General features: G+C 39.9%; 1 protein-coding gene across 1 annotated transcript in view; it reads left to right on the top strand.

Annotated features, from left to right (window-relative positions):
• Positions 1-17,656, top strand: part of DNAH14 (dynein axonemal heavy chain 14) — a 537,201-nt gene that overhangs the window by 417,778 nt on the left and 101,767 nt on the right. The window contains exons 69-70 of the mRNA XM_057727198.1: positions 5,615-6,033; positions 6,117-6,315. Of these exons, the coding sequence (XP_057583181.1) occupies positions 5,615-6,033; positions 6,117-6,315 (618 nt within the window). The remainder of the gene's footprint in view (positions 1-5,614; positions 6,034-6,116; positions 6,316-17,656) is intronic.

Here is a 17,656-nt window from a genome sequence, read left to right on the forward strand (position 1 = left end):
TCACAATGTTGATTCTTCCAATCCAAGAACATGGTATGTCCCTCCATCTGTTTGTGTTGTCTTTGATTTCTTTCATCAATGTCTTAAAGTTTTCTGCATACAGATCTTTTGCCTCCTTAGGCAGGTTTATTCCTAGGTATGTTATTCTTTTTGTTGCAATGGCGAATGGGAGGGTTTCCTTAATTTCTCTTTCTGCTCTTCCGTTGTTAGTGTATAGGAATGCAAGAGATTTCTGTGCATTAATTTTGTATCCTGCTACTTTACTAAACTCACCAATTAGTGCTAGCAGTTTTCTGGTAGAGTCTTTAGGGTTTTCTATATATAATATCATGTCATCTGCAAAGAGTGACAGTTTTACTTCTTCTTTTCCAATTTGGATTCCTTTTATTTCTTTTTCTTCTCTGATTGCTGTGGCTAAAACTTCCAAAACTATGTTGAATAATAGTGGTGAGAGTGGACACCCTTGTCTTGTTCCTGTTCTTAGAGGGAATGCTTCCAGTTTTTCCCCATTGAGAACGATGTTGGCTTTTGGTTTTTCATATATGGCTTTTATTATGTTGAGGTAATTTCCTTCTATGCCCATTTTCTGGAGAGCTTTTATCATAAATGGATGTTGAACTTTGTCAAAAGCTTTTTCTGCATCTATTGAGATGATCATATGGTTTTTATCCTTCAATTTGTTGATATGATGTATCACATTGATTGATTTGCATATAGTTGCTTGTAGTAGTCTCTCATGATGTTTTGTATTTCTGAGATGTCCGTTGTTACTTCTCCTTTTTCATTTCTAATTCTGTTGATTTGCCTCTTCTCCCTTTTTTTCTTGATGAGTCTGGCTAATGGTTTATCAATTTTGTTAATCTTCTCAAAGAACCAGCTTTTAGTTTTATTTATTTTTGCTATGGTTTCCTTTCTTTCTTTTTCATTTATTGCTGCTCTGATCTTTATGATTTCTTTCCTTCTGCTCACTTTGGGGTTTCTTTGTTCTTCTTTCTCTAGTTGTTTTAGGTGCAAGGTTAGGTTGTTTATTCGATCATTTTCTTGTTTCTTAAGGTAGGACTGTATTGCTATAAACTTCCCTCTTAGAACTGCTTTTGCTGCGTCCCATAGGTTTTGGGTTGTTGCGTTTTCATTGTCATTTGTTTCTAGATATTTTTTGATTTCCTCTTTGATTTCTTTAGTGATTTCTTGGTTGTTTAAGAGTGAATTGTTTAGCCTCCATGTGTTTGTATTTTTGGCAGTTTTTTTCCTGTAATTGATATCTAGTCTCATGGCGTTGTGGTCCAAGAAGATGCTTGATATGATTTCAGTTTTCTTGAATCTGCTGAGGTTTGATTTGTGACCCAAGATGTGATCTATCCTGGAAAATGTTCCATGTGCACTTGAGAAGAAAGTGTAGTCTGTCTTTTTTGGATGGAATGTCCTATAAATATCAATTAAGTCGAGATGGTCTAATGTGTCATTTAAAGCTTGTGTGTCTTTATTTATTTTCTGTTTGGATGATCTGTCCATTGATGTAAGTGGGGTGTTCAAGTCTCCCACTATTATTGTGTTACTGTCGATGTCCCCTTTTATAGCTGTTAGCATTTGCCTTATGTATTGAGGTGCTCCTATATTGGGGGCATAGATATTTACCATTGTGATATGTTCTTCTTGAATGGATCCCTTGATCATTATGTAGTGTCCTTCCTTGTCTCTTTTAATAGTCTTTACTTTCAAGTCTCATTTGTCTGATATGAGTATTGCTACTCCAGCTTTCTTTTGACTTCCATTTGCATGGAATATCTTTTTCCATCCCTTCACTTTCAGTCTATATGTATCCCTTGGTCTGAAGTGGGTTTCTTGTAGGCAGCATATAGAAGGGTCTTGTTTTTGTATCCATTCAGCCAGTCTGTGTCCTTTGGTTGGAGCATTTAATCCATTTACATTTAAAGTGATTATTGACATGTGTGTTCCAATTACCATTTTCTGAATTGTTTTGGGTTTGTATTTGTAGGTGTTTTCCTTTTCTTGTGTTTCCTACTTAGAGAAGTTCCTTTAGCACTTGTTGTAAGGCTGGTTTGGTGGTGCTGGATTCTCTTAACTTTTGCTTGTCTGGAAAGCTTTTGATTTCTCCCTCAAATCTGAATGAGATTCTTGCTGGGTAGAATATTCTTGGCTGTAGGTTTCTCTCTTTCAGGACTTTCAGTATATCCTGCCATTCCCTTCTGGCCTGCAGACTTTCTGTAGAAAGGTCAGCTGTTATCCTGATGGGTTTTCCCTTATATGTTATTTGTTGCTTTTCTCTTGCTGCTTTTAATATTTTTTCTTTGTGTTTAATTTTCATTAGTTTGATTAATATGTGTCTTGGTGTATTTCTCCTTGGGTTTCTTCTGTATGGGACTCTCTGTGCTTCTTGGACTTGGTTAATTATTTCCTTTCCCATGTTGGGGAAGTTTTCCACTATAACCTCTTCAAATATTTTCTCAGACCCTTTCTTGTTTTCTTCTTCTTCTGGGATGCCTATAATTCGAATGTTGGTACGCTTAATGTTATCACTGAGGTCTCTGAGACTGTCTTCTATTCTTTTTATTCTTTTTTCTTTTTCCTGCTCTGTGGCGTTTATTTCCCCCATTCTATCTTCCAACTCACTTATTCGTTCTTCAACCTCAGTCATTCTGCTGGTTAGAGCATCTAGAGTATTTTTAATTTCAGTTATTTTGTTATCCATTGCTGTTTGTTTTTCTGATTTCTTATGAACTGTTTCTTGTACTTTCTCTATTTTGTTTTCGAGATTTTGATAGAGGTGTTTATAGAAGACTGTCCAAGCCTCAGACTAATGTCCAAGTATTGGATTAAACAAATATTAAGTCTAGGAAACACATACATGTATAAGACACACAATTACTGAATCCATTAGGACATAAGGCTCTAGAAAGACCTGACAGAACCCCAGTGTGCTATCAGATATTCCAAGAGAAACCCAACAGAAATTGACAACTGAAACAGAACAAATCAGAGACAAAAGCAAAAGCAAACAAACAAACAAATAACACCTTACACATACAAACATTAATCCAGGGAGATTTTGCAAGCTAGGATCAAATATAGAAAAGAGCCAGAGTATCACCAGAGAGAATGGAGAGTCTCAGAATGTAATTAGACAACTGTACTAAGAACTAAGATAAAGACAAAAACCTAATATTAAATACCAAGGCAGTGCCTCATCTGGAGAATAGAGCAAGGAGTCTGAGCAGATCGATAGTGTTGCTTATAAGTATGTTAAGATAAAATAAACTTAAAATGGCTGGAAGAAAGGGGAACAGAAGAGCGTAATGTGGTTGGAAATATGCAAATAAAAAGAAAGGAATAGAAATGTATAAAAGATAGGGATGAAAGGAAATGTGAGAGATATATTGTCCGTACTATCAAAAACTTAGCTGGATATAGAAGTATATAAAAAGGCAAAAAAAAAAAAAAAGAATAAAAAATATCATTAAAAAATTATGTTATAAAACTTGTAGATCCCTTAGGGCTAAGATCGTATTTAATAAAGAAAAAAAAAAAGAGAGAGAGAGAAAGAAAAAGAAAAAAAATCCAGAACTGATCCCAGAATGGACCAGTTCAATAGGAATTGATACTAATATTTCTGCTTCCCTAGCGTCTCAGCTGTAAGTGTCCTTCTCCTCGCCTTGGGTTTTTTTGCATTATTCTGTGACCAGCAGAGCTTCCTTTATTGTTCGTCTGTAAGCAAGCGTCAGTGTGTGGGGAGGGAGAGGGTACAATAGTGGCTCCTTCTCCTGGGAGTGAGTGAGCAGTGGTGCACTGTTGTTTCAGTCGGGCTTGGAGGTGCCTGTTGCAGAGGGACGCCGGTGGCTCAGGCGTAAACAGAAAGTCTTAGAGTTGGGCCTTTCTCCGGTTTTTGTTGTTGTTGTTGTTGTTGTTGTTTTTCTTGGCAGCCTCCCTGCCCCCGCCATTCCAAGGGGTTTTAATCCAGCCCTGCCCAAATGCCTGAGGGTGCTTGTTATCCCTGAGCGCCTTAGGTGGCCCACGGACGTCTCTCCACTGCTTGTTACAGAGGCCCTGAAAGACAGAGAGAGGCTATGCACGTGGCTCCTCTGCCCCCTCTCCTCCCCCCCCCGCCCGTGAGCCTGCAGCCTCCAGCGGCCATCATGGCCGGGCAGCTCTCAGGGGCGGGCACTCCTCGCCGCAGACCTCTTCCCTCCTGTCCTCTCGGTCCATCACCTTACTGGCAACAATGTGTCTCACCCTGAACCAGCTCTCCGGTTCCCACGCTCCCGCTCCCGGACCCTCCGTTCAGCCGCGGATCGATGTCTCGGTCCGGGAACGCTGAGCTGCGCTGCCGTACCCTCCGTATGTTTCTCACTCCCTCCCATCTGCCACAGCTCCGCGGCTTCACCCTCTTTGAGCCCTCGTAGATGCCTCCCTACCGGTTATGTCGGGCTCCTTGTGGTCCTTTCTGGTGTCCGAGGCCGTCTGCTGGTGTTCAGCTGGTTCTCTGCGGGAATTATTGCCTCCTTCAGTGCATTCCCAATGCATCTGTGGAGAGGGATGCATTCCACGTCCCCCTACTTCGCCGCCATCTTTTCCCCCTTTTTGTAAATATTTTATCTTTGGTGTGACTTCTCACCTCCTGTGGGAAAGGGTGTGGCAGGGTAGTGACTACGAGAGGTGGCCCACAGCTTAGATCCAGAAATTACTTAGAAAGCTTCACCTACATCAATAAGAATATGTTGTCCATATCTTGGAAAGTAATAATCCCATAATTCCTTGCAATGGCCGTATCAAACTATGTTTAGCTCTGTATACCACATTTCAGGAGGGCTCTTCTCAAATTAAATTCTGTCCAGAGGTGAATATCAAGGGGTATAGAAATTGTATCATCAAAAATATTTTTTTTAAAGCACTTGAGGGAATTCCCTGGTGGTTCAGTGGTTAGGACTCTGTGCTTTCACTGCCGAGGGCATGGGTTCAATCCCTGGTCAGGGAAATAAGATCCCACAAGCCTTGCTGCATGGCCAAGAAAAACAAAAGAGCATTTGAAAATGAGAATATTTAGCCTATAAAATAGTAGAGTTTAAAATGGGAATGAGAGTTGTCTTAAATATTTGAAAGGGGTAGAACAATTATCTGTGTCTCTAAAGCAGTGCTTTTTCAAAAGATGAGTGGAATGACCACTTTCAGTGGTCACTATCAACTTTATTTGCTTAATAAAATAGAATACAATGGAGAATATCAGAGTGCATCACATGAAATAATGGTGCTCTTGTTATTTTCTGAAAATTTTATTTTCATTTTCTGTGTATATAGGAGGTCAAGTGGAAATGCATTCCTTATGATTAAATGGCTATTTATTATGTGCCTTTAATAAAAACAGAATCCACAAACATTAAAGTAATATAAAGAAGAGACTAGAGAATGGGAAGGGGGAGGCATGTGTACTATTAATAAATTTTTTAGAAATACGACCTATCCTCATTTAAGAGCCAATGTCCAAAATAAAACCTACAAAAAGCCAGCAGTAAAAACTCTTAGATAAAGAGTACAGAATGAGGAAACTGCCATTTAATATTCCAATGGTTTTTATTTAAATTCATTTTTTGTTTGTCTTTAGGATTTGTATTAGATGATGAGGAAATTGTAGACACCTTAAGAAAATCCAAGATGACTTCAAATGAAATTTCAAAGCGAATCAAAGCAACAAAAAAAGCAGAAAGTGAAACTGAAGAAACACGTAAAAAGTATCTCCCCATTGCTACTCGAGGTGCCCTGCTGTACTTTTTAGTGGCTACTCTTACACAAATTGATTACATGTACCAGTTCTCCCTAGACTGGTTTCGTCAAATTTTTGTTTCTTCAGTAGTTTCCAAAAGCAAAGAACAAGAACACAGTGTGAAAAGGGAGAGAATTTCCCTGAAAAAAGTTCATGAAATCATAAATCTCTCAAAAGAGCCTAAATTAGAAAGCAAAAAAAAACCCTTAGATAGTCATCTTAAAAATTCAATAGATAAGTTGACAAGAAATATTTTTAAGGTGAGATATTCTTTCATGTGAATTTTGCATACTTATTAATTTGATCTAGCTAGGTAAGTCTAACAGTTATGCTTTCTCTATAGGTGGTCTCTTCAGCTCTATTTAATCAACATAAACTTTGCTTCTCCTTTGGGCTTTGCACTACAATCATGCAAAATAATGCTAATGGAAATTTAATGCAGGATGACATTGGATCCCTACCAGATGAAGAATGGAACATCTTCTTATATTCTGGCATGCTTGTAAATATTAAAGGTGTAATGCCCCAGCCTCAACTTAATAGTAAGTAAAAGTAATTGCTCTGGATTTACTAAAAACCCATTAAACACCTTTCCTGAGAAATACTAAAAGATCTGTAAAGTGCTCGAAGTCAATGTTTCTATACTGATTAAAAGCAGCTCGAGGTCAAGTGAGATATCTAATTCATCACCGTATCCCCTACACTGTTGAGCATATAACTAGTACTCAGTAATTTTTGAATGGATAAATGACAATTACTAGGTTATTATAATTCTGATCTATAAAGCGGAATACCTAATGTTAGTCGATAGGGGTGTGTGCCTGTGCGCGCACACGGGCACACACATATATTAAACACCATCAGAAGCTGAATTTCGCCCTCCTAGCTGTAGTTGCCCTCAGTTTATTATGAAAATTGAACCACAAAAATCATGTTTATCCAAAAAGTTTACTCAAAATACTTAAGCATTTGATCTTTTCAGATGCTCCTGTGTTGTATATTTTTAAATATATTTTATTTTTTGAATTGTGGTAAAATACACATAACAGAATTTACCATCTTACCCATTTTTAAGTGTACAATTCAGTGGTGTTAAGTACACTTATGTTATTGTGCTGTGTTGTAATTTTAAGCTATAAAACATGTAAAGTTTAAAGGAAGTCTGACATTATCACTGAGGAGGAAAAAGTGGTGATTTGAAGTAGCCTTTGTCAATTATTCCGAGACTATCAGCAGAAACTAGAAGTCAGAATGAAAATATGAAAAGAGTTGCTACAGAAGATACCAGACATTAGGATAGTTTTATTTTTTTATTTGCTTTTATAGTACCAAAGCCTGATACACAGTAAATGTTTGGGAAATGACTTTTGAATCAATTAATGTTCTTTTGAATTTATTAAGATTCTTTTGCTTGCAAAAAACAGGCAACAATAATTCAATGGCTATAAAAAAATTTTATATGTATAGAAGAATTCTGGGGTATCTCAGAAAAAACAAGGAAAATGCGAACAGCATGAAAATAACTACTGACTACTGTTAACATAAGTAGTTCTCAGAGTCTGCACCTCTCAGTTCTAGATGCCATATTTATAGGAGGATGAATAGGAGTGTCCTAGCCTCAATCAGGAATCTATTCCTCAACTACTCACCTAAGACCAAGAGACAAGATCATGCAGCAACACAGGCAGCCAAAAATTCACCTTCAGCAACCAGCTGTACTTTAAGAAACACCAACAATGTCATTGTACTTTAAGAAACACCAACAATGTCACACTACCATGTTGTACACCTGAAACTAATATAATACTATATGTCAATTATACTTTAACTGATTTAATTAAAATTATTTTTAGCTCTCAAAAAAACAAAAAAAATTTAAATTATATAATCAATATGTATTTATTATAAAAACCATTAGAACCTACACATAAGGAAAAGAAGAAAATAAATAAGTTCTGTCATTCAAAGATAAACCACTATTAATATTTTTGTGTTTTTCCCTTTCACTTTTTTCTTCTACATATGTATTTTTGCATATATTAATTATTCACATATTCATTTTTTGAAATATAGTTGACATTCAATATTAACTTAGTTTCAGGTATGCTACATAATGATTTGACATTTGCATACACTATGATACAATCACTACAATAAGTCTAGTAACCATCTATCCCCATACAAAGATATTATAATATGTAATAATTAACCATATTCCTTATGCTATATATTACATTCTCATGATTATTTACTATATAACTGAAGGTTTGTACATCTTAAACCCCTTCATCTATTTTGTCCACCCCCACCATCTTCTGGCAACAACCCTTTTGTTCTCAGTATCTATGAGTCTGTTTTTGTTTTGCTTTGTTTATTTGTTTTGTTTCTTAGATTCCACGAACAATGAAATCTAGATTTAGATTCCTCATGCAGTATTTCTCTTTCTCTGTCTAACTTATTTTACTTAGCATAATACCCTCTAAGTTCATACATGTTTTCACAAAAGGCAAGATTTCATTTTTTGTGGCTTTATGTATACCACATCTTCTTTATCCATTTGCCTATCAATGGAAACGTTGGATGCTTTCCTATCTTAGCTATTGTAAATAATGCTACAATGAACATTGAAGAGCACACATCTTTTCGAATTGGTGATTTTGTTTTCTTTGGGTAAATACCCAGAAGTGAAATTTCTGGATCATGTGGCAGTTCTATTTTTAATTTTTTTAGGAAACATCATATTTTTTTTCCATAGGGGCTGCTCCAACTTACAATCCTACCAACAGTGCGTGAGGATTTCTTATTCTTCACATCCTTGCCAGAATTTATTATTTGTTGTCTTTTTAACAGTAGCCATTCTGACAGGTGTAGGAGGTATCATATTGTGGTCCTGATCTGCGTTTACCTGATGATTAGTGATGAGCATCTTTTCATGTGTCTCTTGGACATCTATATGTCTTCTTTGAAAAAGTGTCTATTCAGGTCTCTTCCCAGATTATTTTTGTTTTGTTTTTGTTTTGTTTGTTTGTTTGTTTTTGATATTGAGTTGTATGAGACTTTGTATATTTGGGATATAAATCCCTTATTGAATATATCATTTGCAAACATTTTCTCCCATTCAATAGGCAGCCTTTTCATTTTGTTGACGGTTTCCTTCACTGTGCAAAACATTTAAGTTTCATGTAGTTCCATTTATTTATTTTTGCTTTTGTTTCCCTTGTCTGAGGAGATATATATATATAGATATAGATATAGATATCTAAGCTCTTTATTGGAATATAATTGCTTTACACTCTTGTACCAGTTTTTGAGGTACACCAAAGTGAATCAGCCGTATTTATACATATATCCCCATATCCCCTCCCTCCCGTGACTCCCTCCCACCCTGGCTGTCTTGGCCCTCTAAAGCATCACCCATCAACGAATTGATCTCCCTTTGTTATACAGCAACTTCCCACTAGCTATCTATTTTACATTTGGTAGTGTATCTATGTCTATGCTACTCTCTCACTTCATCCCAGCTTACCCTTCACCCTGCCTTCCCCCCAGCCCTGTGTCCTCAAGTCCATTCTCTACATCTGTGTCTTTATTATTCCCCTGTCACTGGGTTCATCAGTACCATTTTCTTAGGTTCCACATACATGAGTTAACATACGGTATTTGTTTTTCTCTTTCTGGCTTACTTCATTCTGTATGACAGTCTCTAGGTCTATCCACCTCATTACATACAATTCAATTTCATTCCTTTTTATGGCTAAGAAATATTTCATTGTATATATGTGCCACATCTTCTTTACCATCCATCTGTGGATGGGCATTTAGGTTGCTTTCATGTCCTGACTATTGTAAATAGTGCTGCAGTGAACATTATGGTACATGTTTCTTTTGGGATTATGGTTTTCTCTGGGTATATGCCCAGTAGTGGGATTACTGGGTCATATAGCAGTTCCATTTTTAGTTTTTTAAGGAACCTCCTAACTGTTTTCCATAGTGGCTGTACCAGCTTACATTCCCACCAACAGTGCAGGAGAGTTCCCTTTTCTCCACACTCTCTCCAACATTTATTGTTTCTAGATTTTTTGAGGATGGCTATTCTGAGCAGTGTGAGGTGATACCTCATCGTGGCTTTGACTTGCATTTCTCTAAGGATTAGTGATGTTGAGCATCTTTTCATGTTTCTGCATGTCTTTGGAGAAATGTCTTTTTAGGTCTTCTGCCCATTTGTGGATTGGGTTATTTGCTTTTTTGGTATTAAGCTGCATGAGCTGCTTGTATATTTGGGAGATTAATCCTTTGTCTGTTGCTTCGTTGGCAAGTATTTTCTCCCATTCTGAGGGTTGTCCTCTTGTCTTGTTTATGGTTTCTTTCACTGTGCAAAAGCTTTTAAGTTCCATTAGGTCCCATTTGTGTATTCTTGATTTTATTTCCATGACTCTAGGAGGTGGGTCAAAAAGGATCTTGATTTAATATATGTCATAGAGTGTTCTGCCTATGTTTTCCTCTAGGAGTTTTATAGTGTCTGGCCTTACATGTAGGTCTTTAATCCATTTGGAGTTTATTTTTGTGTATGGTGTTAGGAAGCGTTCTAATTTCTTTCTTTTACATGTTGCTGTCCAATTTTCCCAGCACTACTTATTGAAGAGGCTGTCTTTTTTCCATTGTATATTCGTGCCTCCTTTGTCAAAGATAAGGTGCCCATATGTGTTTGGGCTTACTTCTGAGTTCTCTATTCTGTTCCATTGATCTTCCTTTCTATTTTTGTGCCAGTACCATACTGTCTTGATCACTATGGCCTTGTAGTATAGTTTGAAGTCAGGAAGCCTAATTCCACCAACTCCATCTTTCCTTCTCAAGCTTGCTTTGGCTATTCAGGGTCTTTTGCCTTTCCATACAAATCATATGATTTCTTATTCTAGTTCTGTGAGAAATGTCATTGGTAATTTGATCGGGATTGCATTGAATCTGTAAATTGCTTTGGGTAGGATAGTCATTTTCACAATATTGATTCTTCCAATCCAAGAACATGGTATGTCCCCTCATCTGTTTGTATTGTCTTTGATTTCTTTCATCAGTAAGTTTTCTGCATACAGGTCTTTTGCCTCCTTAGGAAGGTTTATTCCTAGGTATTTTATTCTTTTTGTTGCAATGGTGAATGGGAGGGTTTCCTTAATTTCTCTTTCTGCTCTTTTGTTGCTAGTGTATAGGAATGCAAGAGATTTCTGTGCATTAATTTTATATCCTGCTACTTTACTAAATTCATTGATTAGTGCTAGCAGTTTTCTGGTAGAGTCTTTAGGGTTTTCTATATATAATATCATGTCATCTGCAAAGAGTGACAGTTTTACTTCTTTTCCAATTTGAATTCCTTTTATTTCATTTTCTTCTCTGATTGCTGTGGCTAAAACTTCCAAAACTATGTTGAATAATAATGATGAGAGTGGACACCCTTGTCTTGTTCCTGTTCTTAGAGGGAATGTTTTCAGTTTTTCACGATTTAGAACAATGTTGGCTTTTGGTTTCTCATATATGGCTTTTATTATGTTGAGGTAATTTCCTTCTATGCCAATTTTCTGGATAGTTTTTATCATAAATGGATGTTGAATTTTGTCAAAAGCTTTTTCTGCATCTATTGAGATGATCACGTGGTTTTTATCCTTCAATTTATTAATATGGTGTTTCACACTGATTGATTTACATATATTGAAGAATCCTTGCATTCCAGGGATAAACCCCACTTGATCATGGTGTATGATCTTTTGAATGTGCTGTTGGATTCTGTTAGCTAGTATATTGTTGAGGATATTTGCATCTGTATTCATCAGTGATATTGGCCTGTCATTTTCTTTTTTTTGTGAGATCTTTGCCTGGTTTTGGTATCAGGGTGATGGTGGCCTCATAGAATGAGTTTGGGAGTGTTCCGCCTTCTGCTATATTTAGGAAGAGTTTGAGAAGGATAGGTGTTAGCTCTTCTCTGAATGTTTGATAGAATTTGCCTGTGAATCCATCTGGCCCTGGGCTTTGTTTGTTAGAAGATTTTAAATCATGGTCTCAATTTCAGTGCTTGTGATTGGTCTGTTCATATTTTCTCTTTCTTCCAGGTTTCGTCTTGGAGGATTGTACTTTTCTAAGAATTTATCCATTTCTCCCAGGTTATCCAATTTATTGACATATAGTTGCTTGTAATAGTCTCTCATGATCGTTTGTCAGTTGTTACTTCTCCTTTTTCATTTCTAATTCTGTTGATTTGCGTCTTCTCCCTTTTTTTCCTGATGAGTCTGGCTAATGGTTTATCAATTTTGTATATCTTCTCAAAGAACCAGCTTTTAGTTTCATTGATCTTTGCTATTGTTTCCTTCATTTCTTCATTTATTTCTGATATGATCTTTATGATTTCTTTCCTTCTGCTCACTTTGGGGATTTTTTGTTCTTCTTTCTCTAATTGTTTTAGCTGTAAGTTTAGGTTGTTTATTTAATATTTTCCTTGTTGCTTGAGGTAGGACTGTATTGCTATAAACTTCCCTCTTAGTACTGCTTTTGCTGCATCCCATAGGTTTTGGGTTGTTGTGTTTTCATTGTCATTTGTTTCTAGGTATTTTTTTATTTCCTCTTTGATTTCTTCAGTGATTTCTTGGTTGTTTAATAGTGTGTTGTTTAGTCTCCATGTGTTTGTATTTTTTTACACCTTTTTTCAGATAATTGATATCTAATCTCATGGCACTGTGATCAGAGAAAATGCTTGCTATGATTTCAATTTTATTGAATTTACCAAGGCTTGATTAGTGACCCACTTATATGTGGAGCTCAGGCCTGACCCTGGGCTTATGAATCAAGATCCTACAGGCTGTGTTGAGCAGGAAAATGAAAAAAATGAAAAAAATGAAAGTAGGAGAACAGCAAGATAATAACAAGATAAAAAATATAATAAGAATAGGAAACAAAGAGGTGTTATAAAAATTTTTTAAGAAACATGCGTGGAATAGGATTAAGATGGCAGAGTAGGAGGATGTGTGCTCACTCCCTTTTGCAAGAGCACCAGAATTACAGCTAAATACTGAACATTCAACGACAGACACTGGAACTCACCAGAAAAGACACCCTACATCTGGAGACAAAGGAGAAGCCACAATGAGATGGTAGGAGGGGCGCAATCACGTTAAAATCAAATCCCATAAATGCTGGGTGGGTGACTCACAAACTGGAGAACAGTTATACTGCAGAAGTCCACCCGCTAAAGTGAAGGTTCTGAGCCCCATGTTAGGCTTCCCAACCTGGGCGTCTAGCAACAGGAGGAATCCCCAGAGAATCAGACTTTGAGAGCCAGCAGGATTTGATTGCAAGACCTCCACAGGACTGGGGGAAACAGAGACTCCACTCTTGAAGGGCACACAAAAAAGTGTGTTCACCAGGACCCAAGGAGAAGGAGCAGTGACCCCATAGGAGACTGAACCAGACCTACCTGCTGGTGTTGGAGAGTTGCCTGCAGAGGTGGGGGGCAGCTGTGGCTTACCAAGGAGACAGGGGCACTGGCAGCAGGGGTTCTGGGAAGTGCTAATTCGCATGAACCCTCCCAGGGTCCACCATTCACCTCACCAAAGAGTCTGTAAGCTCCAGTGCTAGGTAGCCTCAGGCCAAACAACCAACAAGGTGTGAACACAGCCCCACCCATTAGCAGACAAGCAGATTAACGTTTTACTGAGCTCTGCCCATCAAATTGGATTAAAGTCTTACTGAGCTCCACCCACCCAGCCCTACCCACCATCAGTCCCTCCCATCAGGAAGCACGCAAGAGCCTCCTAGATAGCTTCCTCCACAAGAGGGCAGACAGCAGTATCAAGCAGTATCAGCAGTATTTCATCTTGTGGAACTGAAAACCATAGCCACAGAAAGAGAAAATGAAAAAGCAGAGGACTTTGTACCAGATGAAGGGACAGGATAAAGCCACAGAAAAACAACTAAATGAAGAGGAGATAGGCACCCTTCCAGAAAAAGAATTCAGAATAATGATGATGAAGATGATCCAGGACTTCAAAAAAAGACTGGCTGCAAAGATCAAAAAGTTTACCAAAGACCTAGAAGAATTAAAGAGCAAACAAACAGAGATATGCAACACAATAACTGAAATGAAAAATACACTAGAAGGAACCAATAGCAGATTAACTGAGGCAGAAGGGCGGATAAGTGACCTGGAAGACAGAATGGTGAAAATCACTGATGCAGAAAAGAATAAAGAAAAAAGAATGGAAAGAACTGAAGACAGCCTAAGATACCTCTGGGACAATGTTAAACGCACCAACATTCACATTATAGGGGTCCCAGAAGGAGAAGAGAGAGAGAAAGGACCCAAGAAAATATTGGAAGAGATTATAGTTGAAAACTTCCCTAACATGAGAAAGGAAATAGCTACCCAATCCAGGAAGCACAGAGAGTCCTAGGCAGGATAAACCCAAGGAGAAACACGTCATACATACAGTAGTCAAATTGACAAAAATTAAAGACAGAGAAATGTTATTAAAAGCAACAAGGGAAAAACAACAAATAACATACGAGGGAACTCCCATAAGGGTAACAGCTGATTTCTCAGCAGAAACTCTGCAAGCCAGAAGGGAGTGGCATGATATATTTCAAGTGATGAAAGGGAAGAACCTACAGCCAAGAATACTCTACCCAGCAAGGATCTCATTCAGATTCCACAGAGAAATCCAAAGCTTTACAGACAAGCAACAGCTAAGAGAATTCAGCACCACCAAACCAGCCCTACAACAAATGCTAAAGGAACTTCTCTAAGTGGGAAACATAAGAGAAGAAAAGGACCTACAAAAACAAAAACAAAACAATTAAGAAAATGGTAATAGGAACATACATATCAATAATTATCTTGAATGTAAATGGGCTAAATGCACCAACCAGAAGACACAGACTGGCTGAATGGATACAAAAACAAGACCCATATATATGTTGTCTACAAGAGACCCACTTCAGACCTAGGGATACATACAGACTGAAAGTGAGGGAATAGAAAAAGATATTCCATGCAAATGAAAATCAAAAGAAAGCTGGAGTAGCAATAGTCACATCAGATAAAATAGACTTTAAAATAAAAAATGTTACAAGAGACAAGAAAGGACATTACATAAAGATCCAGGGATCAATCCAAGAAAAGGAGATACTAATTATAAATATATATGCACCCAATATGGGAGCACCTCAATACATAAGGCCAATGCTAACAACTATGAAAGAGGAAATGCAAGGCAGAAATAGAGACACAGATGTAGAGAACAAACACATGGACACCAAGTGTGGAAAGCAGGGAGGGTTGGGGGGGGATGAATTGGGAGATTGGGATACCAAATTGTATACTCTAAATATATGCTGTTTATTGTCTATTAACTGTATCTCAATAAAGGACTTAAAAAAAATACATGGAGCAACAACTGGAAGGTAAAATGACTGCAATAGCCAAAGTGAGGAGGTGGGAAGAAAAAGAAAAGGGAAAAAGAAGACAGAAAAGGCCTTGGCTGTGTGGGATGGGCTTAGACAGGGTGGGGGGGTTAGGCAATGGGCACGGCCTATGCTTAGAAAAGGCCCTAGGGGTGGTAGGGAATGGGGCTTAGGCCCAATGAGGCAGAGGGGCCTAGGAATTCCTCTGGTCCTGGGAACAAAGCACCAGGTCCAGGGACCCAGCAGGCTCCCTGGGCCCGAGTTGGTAGGAGAAATGCTAGGTAGCTCCCCTCATCCTCCAATCTCAGAGAGTCCCACCCCCTTGGGTTCTTTTCTTCCTCATCCCCTCTCTCCTATTCCCCTAGGACCCTCACAGCTGGAGGGGACACTGGAGGGTGGGAGACCAGACTCTGAAGCCCAACAGGTTTCCTAGGGCCAACTGGGCTAGGATACTGCCTGTGGCACTTCCCCAGATCTCCCAGTTTCACAGGGTCCCTATCTGGCTCTGTTCCTCTCCCCCGCACCACCACCCCCCACTCTCCTAGGTCCCAAGACCAGGTCTGTAAGCCTAGCAGGCTTCCCAGGGCTAATGGGTAGGGGAAATACCTTCCCTTCCTCCCTTGATCCTCCAATCCCAGAAGGCCCCCTCCCCTGCCCACCTCTTCTCTTCTTCCCTGCTTTCCTTCTACACCCCTAGGACCAGTGAGACCTAGAAGGGCCCCTGGAGGACCAAAGACCAGGCCTGGGGGCACAACAGGCCTCCCCATGCCAAGTGAGTAGGGAAATTTCCTGCAGCATCTCCCCTGATCCTCTGGTCCTGCAAGGTCCCCCCCACCACTGTCTGCCTCTCTTCCTCTTCTCCTCTCTTCCCTCTCTCCCACACCTGCAGGACCCACTCAGCCGGAGAGGGCCCCAGAGACCAAGGGACCAGACTCATGTGCCCAGCAGGCCCGCTGGGCCCAAGTGGGCAGGGGAAAGATCCTCTGCACCTCCCCTGGTCCTCTGATCCTAGAACATCCCACCACCATTCTGCCCCTCTTCCTCTTCCCCTGCCATGCTCCTATGCCCCCAGGACCAACAAGTCTGGGAGGGGACCCTTGAGAGTTGGAGACCAGGCCCAGGGGCCCAGCATGCTTCTTGGGCCAGTGGGCAGTGGAAATGCCTTCCGCTTCTCTCCCAATCCTCTGATCCCAGAGGGTCCCTCCCAAGTTCCGCCTCTCTTCTTCTCCCCCCACCACTTCCTTCCTGTATTTCTAGGACCAACAGCCCGGAGGGGCCTTGGAGGGTGGAGGATCAGCCCAGAAGAAATACCCAGTGGCACCTCCCCTATTCTTCTGACCTAGAGAAATCCCTTCCCACCCCCACTGTCTGCCTCTCTCCCTCCTCCTGTCCCCCTCCCCCCCCACGCCCCCAGGACCCACGTGCCAGAGGGGGGCCCAGAGAGTGAAGGACCAGTCAGCCTCCCTGGCCAAGAGGGCAGGTGAAACTCCCTCTCGCCTCTCCATCCCCCGATCTCAAAACGCCCACCCCCACCAGTCTGCCTCTCCACCTCCTCACCCCTCCTCCTTCCCTCCCACACCCCCAGGACCCAGGCAGCCCAGAGGAGGCCTTGGAGGGTGGAGGACCCCACTGAGGAGCCCAGCAGGCTCCCAGGCCTGGGAACTCAGCAGGCCTCCTGGACTCCTGGCGGGGAGAAACCCAGTTGCAGTTTCACAATCTCCCCAGCCCCTAAGGGTCCCGCCAGGCGGGAACCTCCTCCCTCACCCAACCACCCCCCAGGGGCACTGGTCCTGTCCAGCTTCCCCTTTCCCACCCCCCTGACTTCCCCCGGGCCCTACCCAGTTGCTCCGGGGTATCTCAGGTCTCCTTGGGCCTCAGGTCCCCCACCGGCCTCTGGCAACCCATCTATTTGTGGGGAGATGCGATCTTCCCATGCCACCATCTTCTATATATAGTTAAGGCTGATGTCAGAGAGCATACTGCCTGTGCTTTCTTCTTGAATTTTTATGGTTTCAGGTTTAACATTTAAGCCTTTAATCCATTTTGAGTTTATTTTTGGATATGATGTGAAAAAGTAGTCCAGTTTGATTCTTTTGCATGTAGCTCTCCAGCTTTCCCAACTCCATTTATTGCAGAGGCTGTCTTTTACCCATTGTATAGTCTTACTTCCTTTATCAAAGATTAATTGACCTTATAAGCATGGATTTCTTTCTGGCCTCTCTATTCTCTTCCATTGATCTATGTGTCTGTTTTTGTGCCAGTACCATAATGTTTTGATTACTGTAGCTTTGTAGTATAACTTGAAATCACAGAGCATGATACTTCCAGCTTTGTTCTTTCTCAAGATTGTTTTGGCTATTGGGGATCTTTTATGTTTCCATACAAATTTTAGAATACTTTCTTCTATTTCTATGAAAAATACCATTGGAATTTTGATAGAGA

This window comes from Hippopotamus amphibius, chromosome 3, assembly GCF_030028045.1.
Source record: "Hippopotamus amphibius kiboko isolate mHipAmp2 chromosome 3, mHipAmp2.hap2, whole genome shotgun sequence".
In the NCBI taxonomy this organism is placed as follows: domain Eukaryota; kingdom Metazoa; phylum Chordata; class Mammalia; order Artiodactyla; family Hippopotamidae; genus Hippopotamus; species Hippopotamus amphibius.